Source organism: Pantherophis guttatus, chromosome 1, assembly GCF_059756535.1.
Source record: "Pantherophis guttatus breed Tessera chromosome 1, ASM5975653v1, whole genome shotgun sequence".
NCBI classification, from domain to species: Eukaryota; Metazoa; Chordata; class Lepidosauria; order Squamata; family Colubridae; genus Pantherophis; species Pantherophis guttatus.
In genome coordinates, this window is record NC_142063.1 from 235,472,154 (window position 1) to 235,484,149 (window position 11,996).

Sequence of the window (11,996 nt, forward strand, 5' to 3'; positions counted from 1 at the left end):
GATGTTTCAAATGCTTTTATGAGCAAAACTTACTTTGCCTAGCAACAGTTATTGGGTGGCATTTAACTCATAGGCTCAGATATAGTCATAGCAATGTAACTTCCAGAGTTTCTTAATAAAAAGCTTCTGAAGAAGTAGGTGGATAGACCTTGCCATATAATGGTGGTCCTTGTCTCTTCCACTGACCATCTTGTTATACAATGCTGAAGCCACCTTATTTATTCTACTGACATGCACAGAACCAAAGAGACACCAAATATAATTCAGCTTTGAATGGAAGAATTAAGTGTTTGTATCTGCATCTGAATCAGTTACTTCAGTCTCTTCAGAGGAGGAAAAAGATCTCATGCAATCATGATTAGAAACCCAGATTTTGATACATTTGTTTGCTGTGCTGTTTGTTCAAAACTAATTCCACCGCCTCCTACACCAGAGAGTTTTGACCGGATTAGGGAATATAAACCTTACAAAACTCGGTATTATACACACAAAGATATATTGGGTAAGTCCGTCTCAGTAACCTATGATGATTCATGAATTTCACATGTTCTAAGGAATCTGCATACAAGAATATGAACAATTCTAGTTATTCATATTAATAAAATGGAAAGAAAAAAATAGGAAAAAGGCTGAAAATATTCAGGCAAAGAGCATCTTTGGTTTGATAGGTACAGAGCATCTTTGGTTTGGTACTTAAAACTTACCAAAAAAAGAGGAAAATTTATAAATTTGTCACTTGTATCTAAGTGCATACAGTGTCATCCTGTGCTTTGAATAGTTTGATGGTTCATAATATAGAAAATAGAATTCTTCAAGGACCTGCTTAAATTATTAAATATTGTTTTAATGGCCTTTGAATATATATTTTAAATTTCTTCATAATGAATATGTTCATGGAGGAAGCATCTACCACTGGCCTCAGTGAGAGAAACTGGGTTCAAATATTAAGCTATCATGTTTTGTTTAATTTAGGTTTAATATGTTGTATGAATCCAGCTATGGTGGTTCATAAATCATAGTTTACGACTTAACATGTATGCGAATGTGGACAGTTGTGCTTTTCCAACAAGTTATGTTAAGCAAAGTATGGCTTAATGTGTAAAATTGGTGCTTCGTGTTGAGTCATTGGGAGAACACAAAGGAACCAGTGGCTTTTTTGGCTTTGAATGGAAAAACTTTTAAATTCAGTAAATGACTTGGCCTGGTTTACTGTAGCATACAGTATGCCTAATGCTTGGATTTTCAATTACACATTATTAAATGTTGCCCCTTCAACCCATCCATGACAAAATTAGGGCTATGACTAAAGTGCTTATTTATGTCCAATTTCTATGGTATAATATTTGCATCGCATGATTATTATTTCTGGCCTATGTGATGCCTTCACTGCTGGTTGTCCACCAATGTAGAATACCTGCTTCAGATATTGAAGTATCTGCATAAAACTAGATTGTGAGTGGCAATAAGATTTGAGAACTTCAGCTCCCAGAATTCCAGCCAGCTAGGGAAGTTGAAGTCCACAAGTCTTAAAATTGCCAAGCCTGGACAACCCTGCTTTAGGTGGAATACTCTGTCACGATCCCTTCATCAGTATAGGTGGAACAGCAACAAATGGTACATTGTAAATATCTGTACGGATTTATCTTGCTATTGCCATGTAGTCTCCTGAGATAAGATAAAATGTGGAATGTTTAGGATAGAGATAGGGGAGTTATGACCTGTGGTAGCATGGTGGTTAGAATGCAGTATTACAGGAAACTGCCCACTACCAGGAATTTGATCCTGACCGGCTCAACGTTGACTCAACCTTCCGAGATCAATAAAATTGACCCAAATTGTTGGGGGCAATATGCTGACTCTGTAAACCGCTCAGAGAATGCTGTAAAGCACTGTGGAGCAGTATATAAGTCTAAGTGCTATTGCTATTTCCATATTTCCCTACGTTATTGGGTTAAATTCTTATTGAGCCTAATCAGAGAACAGCAGCGTTAACACACACAACTTTTCTTATATTAATTAATATAAGAATTAATTAGTTTAATTAATATAAGTATGGCACGTTTGATTGTGCACCTAGTCTTCACAAAACGATGGTAATGGTCTAACGCTTTTAAATTAAACTTGATTAGTTTATGGAATGTTTGAGCTACATAATCCAAATATAATATATGCTGTGGCCTTCAATTACTATATTGCTTTATATAGAGATCGGCGCAGACCTTAAGCAAGAAGATATAGACCAACGAGAACAGGAAATACAAAGACGAATAGATAAAATGCAGACGAAACTCTTGCTTCAGGTAAAACTATTCCTCTGTCATGTTAAATATAAACCTCCCTAATGTTTACTATATAATGCAGATTTTCCTGTGATGTATGTTAATAGGTGTCATAGGTATATCAGCAGTACTGGTACAAATCAGGTATAGATTTGTCTTAATGTTGTTTAATACTAACACAGTTGGAACGGACTTTGGAGGTCTTCTAGTATCTTCTAGTCCAACCCCTTGTGCAAGCAGGAGGACTCATACCTTTTCAGACAAGTGGGTATTCGGTTTCTTTTTGTCTTGCCCACCGATGTTTGGAGAATAGGTTGACCCCCTCTTCCTTGTGGCAACCCCTCAAATATTGGAAGACTGCTATCATGTTATCCCTAGTCAGTGGTGGGATTCAAGTAATTTAACAACCGGTTCTCTGGCCTAATGATTTTTTCCAACAACCAGTTTGCCAAACTGCTCAGAAAGTTAACAACCGGTGGTGCGAACTGGCTGAATCCCACCACTGCCCCTAGTCCTTCTTTTTACTATACTAGACAAACCCAATTCCTGCAACCGTTCTTCATATGTTTTAGTGTCCAGGCCCTTACTCATTTTTGTTGCTCTTCTCTGCACTCTTTCCAGAGTCTCAACATCTTTTTTTTTTAATGTGATAATCTTTTTTATAAAAGTGTTTTGCCTATTCAAAAAAAATATTGATAGAATCTGAATGCTATCTGTCCTTAAGCAATAACCTTTGATTTAAATATCCTATGGATTTCTTCCCAAAGACAATAAAAATTCAAATCTAGAACCACATGGTTAAGGTTCCAACTTCTCAATTGCATCTCCCATTAGGCAATTAATTTTACTTTTTAGAACATTATCTGAGGTGTTCAGTATACATGAAGTAGAATTTTATTGTGTTACTTCATTTTAAGTTTAAAGGAAGCACTGGAGTTAGCTGAAGCACAGAGGAATGCAAATATTAGTAATAATAAAACAAAATAAGCCTGCTTCCAGAGGGCTATTCTTATGCTGTTCCCAAGTTATGAAGAATTACAGGTAGTCCTTGACTTACAATCACAACTGAACCCAAAATGTCCATTGCTTTGCAAGGCAGTTGTTAAGTGAGTATTGCCCCATCTTATGACCTTTTGTGCCACAGTTGTTAAACAAATCACTGCAGTTGTTAAGTGAATCATCAGTCACAAGGCAAATCTGGCTTCTTCCACATTTGTTAGAAGCAGGCCAGGAAGATTACAAATGGTGATCACATAGCCCGAGGACCAGTGGTGAAATCTAAAATTTGTTACTACCGGTTCTGTAGGTGTGGCTTGGGGGTGTGTGTGTAATGTGACTGGGTGGACATGGCCATTTTTTTTTTTTACTTTTAAAACCATTTTTTCAAAAGGTTCTGACGATCCCAGCTGAGTTGCCTGATCGGCAGAGGCTTTTTAAAAAGCCTCTGCCGATCAGGCAACTCAGCTGGGATCGTCAGAGGCATTTAAAAGAAAAAAAAAGGTTTTTTTCTTTTAAATGCCTCTGACGATCCAAGCTGAGATTTTTTAAAAAGCCTCTGCCGATCAGGCAACTCAGCTTGGATCGTTTTTTTCCTTTTAAAAGCCTTTGAGGATCCCAGCTGAGCCGCACGATCATCAGAGGCATTTTTTTTTACTTTTAAAAGCATTTTTTCGGCAGAAGAGGTTGTAGAAAAAATACTTTTAAAAGTAAAAAAAAAAAGCCTCTGATGATTGTGCGGCTCAGCTGGGCATGGGGGGGTGGGGCAGGGATTTTTGCTACTGGTTCACTGAACCACCTGCTTCCATCGTTACCGGATCGGGTGATCTGGTCCGAACCGGGAGCATTTCACCCTTGCCGAGGACACTGCAACCAACATAAATACATGTCGGTTGCCAATTGCCTGGATTTTGTTCACATGACCATGGGGATGTTGCAATGGTTGTTAAGTGTGCAAACTGGTCATAAGTTACTTTTTTCAGTCCTGTTGTAATTTGGAAGGGACACTAGACAAATGATTGTAAGTCGAGGATCACTGTAACAAATCTGGGGTTAGAGTTGACTTCTGCTTGTGCAATAACACTTTTCCTTCTTGAACAACCCATCTAGAACAGGTTGGGGAGGACACAATGGGAGAAGAATCAACTCCATTAACAAGCACAACTCTGTTGCTAAAAAGCCATCCTAGCAATTAAGATTGTACTGTGTGATCAGTCCTGTGTGGTGTCTTTAGCACAGTTGTATTAGCCAACTGCCTATTCATGGCCTGTTTTGTAGGCTGAAACAGCAAAAGAAGATGCAGTAGAAGAGGCTCTCAATCGTGCTGAAACCCTGCACCATAAAGATATTGAAGAACTTAAAAAGAAACATCAACAGATATTAGAAGTCAGTAGTAATTTTATTTTTGTATCCACCATATGAAACAACAACACAATGCTTTGGAACTTACACAGACATATCATTAGCATAAGAAACTGATTTCTGGTGATTGGAGACTCTTCCTCCTACAGTATATGTACCGGATTTTTTGGAATATAAAACACACCTTTTTACCCCCAAAAGAGGGTGGAAATCTGGGTGCGTCTTATAGCGAATGTAGCCCCACCCAGCCTCTGAAACGGAGATTTGAGAGGCTGAAAAAAGCCTCTGAAACCTCCGTTTGAGAGGCTGAAGAAAGCCTCTGAAACCTCCGTTTGAGAGGCTGAAGAAAAAGCCTCTGAAATGGAGGTTTGAGAGGCTGAAAAAAGCCTCTGAAACCTCCGTTTGAGAGGCTGAAGAAAAAGTCTCTGAAATGGAGGTTTGAGAGGCTGAAAAAAAAGCAAGGTGCAGAGCTCACAACCAACGAAGCTGTTGCTAAAGTTCACCTCTGGGAAGAGCTGATTCGGGGTATTCCGGGAGGCCCATCCACCCCCAATCAGCTTTTTTCTTATTTTCCTCCCTAAAAACCAAGGTGCGTCTTATACTCCGGTGTGTCTTATAGTCTGAAAAATACAGTATATCCTATATCATTTCCAAGGGTTATCTAGTCCTCGGGAACAGATTGGCAAGGGGACAGATTTAAAAAAAGTAATAACAAAGTTGATTCTCTTTACAGGTAGTCCTCGACTTACAACACTTCATTTAATGATCATTCCAAAGTTACAACGGCACTGAAAAAAGTGTCTTATGACCGTTTTCCACACTTATGACCATTGCAGCATCCCCATGATCAAGTGATCAAAATTCAGGCACTTGGTAACTGACTCATATTTATGACGGTTGCAGCGGGCCAGGGTCATCTGATCACCTTTTGCGACCTTCTGACAAGCAAAGTTAATGGGGAAGCCAGATTCACTCAACAAGCATGTTACTAAATCGCCAACTGCAGCGATTCGCTTAACAACGTGGCAAGGAAAGTCAAAATGGGGCAAAACTCACCTAACAAATGTTTTGCTCAGCAATGGAAATTTTGGACTCAATTGTGGTCGTAAGTCGAGGACTACCTATACAGAACTCTGTTTAATTCGTGAAAAACAGGTAACAGATCTATATGAGCATGTAGAAATTACAGAAGATATTATATTTCCTAGATCTTAATCAGTGTCACATATCTGCTTTCTCCCTACACACGAAAAGTCAGGAAATTGTATTGATCTAAATCTTCTAATTTTTCTTCACAACATGCTAGGTTTTCACACACAGGGAAGCTTAGGAGAGAAGTCAATACCTCAACCTGCTTCTTTCTGGACTCTTATTTGAAGCAGGGGGAAGAAATAGTATCTCTTTCTTGTTCTGATTATTTGTTGTTCTGATGTATTTGTTGGTGTATTTATTTTCTGCTAAAGAATACTGTGAAGAAAACAAGGGCCGAAATGCTGCAGCACTTGGAACTGGAGCTGAAGAGAGAATCAGAGGCTGCTGAACAGAGGAACACTCACAAACTTCAGCGGCTGATGCTACAGCTGGCTATGGAAAAAATGGCAGCTGTGGCTGAGGGGAGGCAGGATGAAAGATGCAAGGCAACTGTACTTCTTGTCAAACAGGAAAAGTACTGAGCTTAACTATCCCATGTCCTTTAAAAAAAAAAATAATAATCTGATTTTGGATCAGGCATTGGCTTTAAGCCAGGATTTTCTGAAGGGAAGAAATCTTCCCCAAACTGCTCTTATTCAACGGTTGTAAGATCCAGCATAGCAGGCCTTTGCGTTATGCAAGCAAATGTAGAATATTATTTTGCTAGTATTTTAAATAATTATGTACGAGACCATTACTTTGTACTACTTAGAGCATTTTTCTAGCTTTATTCTCTTTTCCCATTTAAAGACAATTTGCTGTTTTCTAAGTTTCTTCTTTCTGCCGGCAGAAAACCATACCTGAACGCCTCTGAGATGATAGGGCCTACATACCTATGTAAAACTTGAATGAACATTGTTATTTTGTGTGTGTGTGTGTGTGTGTGTGTGTGTGTATCTTTGTATTTTCTCTCAACTTTAATTAGAGAACTATCTATGTAAAATGTAAACTTTTTTTTTTAAATATAAATTTGTTTCAATAAAGAAAATTCTAGCCTGTCCAACTGTTATGTGTCTGGTAGAGATTAACAGGTTTTGCAATTTTTTACTGAATCCGAATAGCTAGCTCTCTAACAGTGTGTTTAGCTAGTGTGATAGGATAAATGTGAGTTTATGGCCTAACTTTCTCCCTCTTTTTAAACATTTTTAATATTTTTAAATATTTTTTAGTATTTTTAATATTCAAAATTTAAATTTGTTTTAAATTGATTGGGTTTTAAATCTGTCTGGGCCAAATTATTTAATTTGATTTTATCTCTGCTTTTTAAATTTTGTATGTATGTATTTTATTGTTGGCTGTTCACCGCCCTGAGTCCTTCGGGAGTAGGGCAGTATATAAATCAAGTAAAAGTAAAAGTAAAGTAAAGTTTTGCCATTTGGATTTTGTCAGCCCTGCTAGATAAACCAGACCAAGAAAATACAGGTAGTCCTCGACTTACAACAGTTCATTTAGTGATCATTCAAAGCTATAATAGCACTGAAAAAAGTGACTTATGACATTTTTCACACGTACGACCGTTGCAGCATCCCCATGTTCAAGTGATCAAAATCCAGATGCTTGGCAACTGATTCATATTTATGATGGTTGCAGCATCCCTGGGTCATGTGATCTCCTTTTGCTTGACCTTCTGCCAAGCAAAGTCAATGGGGAAGCCAGATTCATTTAACAACCATCTTACTAACTTAACAACTGCGGTGATTCACTTAACAACTGGGGCAAGAAAAGTCGTAAAACCAGAAATTTTGGGCTCAATTGTGGTCGTAAGCTGAGGACTACTTGTAACTCCATAGGAAATGCTAAAACTACTTTTATTGAGGTTGGCTATAGTAACAGAATCTTTAAAATGTCATTGTGCTGGAACTTCTCCCCTTTCTTATACTCAGTGAATTAGGGAGGTGTCTATCTGAGCTGCTTCTGAATATTATCTGTTGCAGCCAGTGGTGAAATCCTCTGAAGTCTGCTACCAATTCTGTGAATCTGCTACTGGGTACGCACTTAGCCCACGCATGTGCACCTCACGTGCATGCGCGCCTGAGGCATGCCCATGCAGCACTAAACAAGGAACATTTTGAAGCCTTCCAAGTCTGCAAAGTCTCCCGGTTCGCGCCAGTTCACAAGAACCGGTAGTAAAAATTTGTAGTAGTTCAGAGAACCGGTAATAACATTGGCTGGCCACGCCCCTGAACCAGTCCCGGACGGTCGCTGCTCGCTTACCCTGCCCACCTCATCAGAGGCTTTTTTTTTTTTTTTTTTACTTTTAAAAGCATTTTTTCTACAACCTCTTCGGCCGAAAAATGCTTTTAAAAGTAAAAAAAAAGCCTCTGATGATTGCGCGGCCCAGCTGGGATCGTCAGAGGCTTTTAAAAACATTTTTTTCTGCAACCTCTTCGCCTGAAGAGATTGTAGAAAAAAAAATGCCTTTAAAAGCCTCTGGCGATCCCAGCTGAGTTGCCTGATTGTCAGAAGCTTCTAAAAGCATTTTTTTCTGCAACCTCTTAAGGTTGTAGAAAAAATGCTTTTAAAAATTAAAAAAAAAAAAGTTGGCCATGCCCACCCAGTCACATTACCCCCCACCAAGCCATGCCCACAAAATAAGCCATGCCCACAGAACCGGTAGTAAAACTTTTTAGAACCCACCCCTGCTGCAAAGGTAAGTAAAACAGCGTGGGGGGGGGGAATCTGCTGTGCCACGCAATTTAGATTAGCTAGAAAGCAGGAAATCCAATGATTCTAGCTAATATAAATTGGTGTCACAGCTGATCATCGCCTAGTTGATCATCGGAAATACCAATTTGCCTGAACCGGTAGCATTTTTTACCACCGGTTCAGGAGAACCGGTCTGAACCAGTAGCATTTCACCCCTGGTTGCGGCTTCAAGTATGTTTCACACACACATCACCTCGCTGCCTTGGTGACGAATATTGTATATTTCTGTCAAGGTTATCTTCTTATTCTACAAATTTCAATCTGAGGTTATTCTTTTTCCTTGCCTTAACTCTCTACATAATTGTATAATTTAATTATGCAATTTACGTAAACCTAAGTACAAAATCACTTGCAATGGAAATTGTATCTAAACAGATGGTATATCCTTTCCTTTCATTCATCCAGAAAATTTTCAGAGCAAATCCACCAAGCTGGGATAATTGCTAACGAAATTTATCAGAAGAACCTGCAACGGTTAACCTGGGAGAAAAAACATGAATTGGAAATGGCCTGTATGGTCTCCCAAAAGGAGTTTGAGGAAGAGACGAGGAAACTGCTTGAAAGCGCTGACAATATTCGCGAGGCTCAGCTAGAAGAGGTGAACATTGAAGTGAACAAGAAAGAAAGTGAAATCCTATCTCTGAACCAACAGCTGGAATATATGACAGCCTGGAAAGACAGTCTGGAAGCCGAAATAGTAGAAATCAGAGAAGCTTTTCAGAAATACATTAACGTCACATTTCCGCAGCTTGCCCCAGGGCAAGCAGATTTCATCTTACCATTCCGAAAAATATCTACATTTACAGAAGCTGGTGTAGAACTGTAAGATCAATGTCCATCAGGAAAGACTCTCTGGAAAGTGGTGGTTTGGCTCCAGAGATACCAATATGCCCTAAGGGGATGCGAAGCTGCTGGGAAAAAAGAAATAAATCCACTACAGAATGAACACGTGGCTGTAAGGGAACTTCAATGCTTTCTTATTCATGGGCCAAGAACAAACCAATGTGGCAGAATTAGGTCCATAGCCTCAAGGTGAAAATATGGGAGGTTCTGACATTTGTAATCCTCGACTTAATGACCACAAGTGAGCCCAAAATTTCTGTTATTAAGCAAGACACTTGTTAAGTGAATTTTGCCCCATTTTACGATCATGGTTGTTATGGTAAGTCAATCTGGCTTCCCCATTGACTTTGCTTGTCAAAAGATTGCAAAAGGTGATCACATATATATAGGGACATTGCAACCGTCATAAATATGAGTCACTTGCCAAGCATCTGAATTTTGACCACGTAATGGTGGGGATGCAGCAATGGTCATAAGTGTGAAAAATGGTCATAAGTCGGGTTTTTTCAGTGATGTTGTAATTTTGAATGGTCACTAAATGAATGGTTGCAAGTCGAGGACCACCTGCACAAAAAATTCTGATTTCGATATACACAAATGTCAGCACTATCAATGGGAAGTTCATATGGTTTCAAAAATCTGTGAAATCTGATCACAGCGACCATGAAATTTATGCATCATGGGAAGCAGTGTCAGCTTCACTCATTTTCATAACTGCTTTAGTTTGCTTTATTGTATATGAGATTTAAATTGCTGATTCTTTGGGTTAAATAATACTCCCTGCAATATTATGATTTTTAAAATATTTGTACCTAGTCCATAACCTACTTTAACCCTTCTACATTCTGCACAACTTATAAAGTATCGGAGGAGAAGGGAAACCTGTAGGACTCATATACTAGTGTCAAATCCAATTTATGGTCACTCAATTCCTCCCCGCCCCCATCCCTAGCAATGCAGAAATTTAGAGGCTAAATTCTTTCTTATCTCATTGTAAGCAATACTTTGTAGGGGTGGGTGTATGTAACATAGTTTTCTCCAGCAAAGGTCTTTACCAGGATTGTTGAAAGTATAAACTGCCTCCATTTTATGGAAGGAAGCTAAAAAGAAAAGTGTCCAAAATCCAAAAAGTCAAATAACCAATAAGATGATACAATAAGAAGTAATAATATTAGAATCCAGGTAAGTCCTGAATGATGAAAGGTATCTAGGATGTGAACTGTGGCTGAGTCCATGTGGGGATGTCAGCCTGTTTTGAGTAAGGGGATCGTTCCTTGTTTCAGTAAAAGGATATATTGTGTGTACAGCAGTGAGCCCCACACTAGTTACACTACCTGTAACATTTGAACCATACTCAAGGGCAGTTTTGCACAAGTATGTTAAAAGTGATTCAACACTATTGGATTACTTGGGTAAAGTGGGGGGTGGGAAGCATTCCGTCACTGAGAAGGCATGCCTCCTAAATCCCTTTGAATGAGATTGCTCCAAGGAAGGGATCTAGAACAGGGGTTCCCAATCTTCCCTATACCCCACACCCCTAGAATGCTTCTGATATATTCTTGCACCCCTTACAAAAGTAAATAATTATATGCATATAATATGCATATACACTAGAATTTTGAAACTTCTAAACCCAGGTTTTCGCACCCCTTGGAATATCGTCTTGCACCCCCGGTTGGGAACCCCTGATCTAGAACATGCTCACTCTGTTGGAGTATATATAAGAGAGGCAGAAACTACCAGAGACAATTGGTCCTATAAATAACTTAGCCCTGTGCCATTATAGGTGATAACCAGCACCTTGAATTGCACCCAGTTTGCAAAGTTTTTTAATGTTGTTTTAAATTTTGTATCTGTGTATTTTATTTGCTGGCTGTTCACCGCCCCGAGTCCCTCGGGAGAGGGGGCGGTATATAAATATAATAAACTAACTAACTAACTAAGTGAGATGTATGACCAAGTCTACCTGCACTGTTGGAATTCTAACTTCCAACTGTAACTTTCAAAGAGTCTTAAAAGGGTAGCTCAATGCAGAAGTCTGAGAGATGACTAAGTTATGAGTGGTAACAGAGAGCTGAGGTGGCGCAGTGGTTAGAGTGCAGTATTGCAGGCTACTTCTGCTGCCTGCTAGCTTCAGTTCAGCAGATCGAATCTCACCGGCTCAAGGTTGACTCAGCCTTCCATCCTTCCGAGGTCGGTAAAATGAGGACCCAGATTGTTGAGGGCAATATGCTGACACTGTAAACCGTTTAGAGAGGGCTGTAAAATATTGCTAAAACAGTGCCTCCAGGTCCAGGAATGGATACAATTGGAGAGCTCGATGGATGAAGTTCCAAGACAATATTAAACTGCATATGAGTCAAAGGCTTTACAGATAATTTGTTGTAGAAACACAGAATGAACTTGGGATTTGCCAAAAACCCAACTAGGGACATTATAGGTAGTGAAAAACAGCCTCAAATATTTAGTTAGGAAAGGGGGAGGCACACCCTAAGAGCAGAATCCTGGCCCTCGGCGGTGAAATGCTCCCGGTTCGGACCGGATCGCCTGATCCGGTAGCGATGGCAGCGGGTGGTTTGGAGAACCAGTAGCAAAAATCCCTGCCCTCCCCCCCCCATG

General features: G+C 39.4%; 1 protein-coding gene across 1 annotated transcript; it reads left to right on the top strand.

Moving 5' to 3' along the window:
• The first annotated feature begins 103 nt into the window (after nt 1-103).
• On the top strand, nt 104-9,480 carry C1H6orf163 (chromosome 1 C6orf163 homolog). The gene is made up of 5 exons (XM_034408943.3): nt 104-502; nt 2,206-2,300; nt 4,554-4,661; nt 6,101-6,303; nt 8,940-9,480. Exons 1-5 carry the CDS (start codon nt 355-357, stop codon nt 9,358-9,360), a joined length of 975 nt encoding a protein of 324 aa, XP_034264834.2. The 5' UTR covers nt 104-354; the 3' UTR covers nt 9,361-9,480.
• Nucleotides 9,481-11,996: the final 2,516 nt, after the last annotated feature.

Bases quoted from the DNA above. Each gene is read 5' to 3' on its own strand.
- C1H6orf163 (XM_034408943.3), top strand. From the start codon at position 355: ATGATTAGAAACCCAGATTTTGATACATTTGTTTGCTGTGCTGTTTGT. The intron at 2,301-4,553 runs GTAAAACTATTC...CCTGTTTTGTAG, and splicing joins AGACGAAACTCTTGCTTCAG to GCTGAAACAGCAAAAGAAGA. The intron at 6,304-8,939 runs GTACTGAGCTTA...TCATTCATCCAG, and splicing joins CTTCTTGTCAAACAGGAAAA to AAAATTTTCAGAGCAAATCC.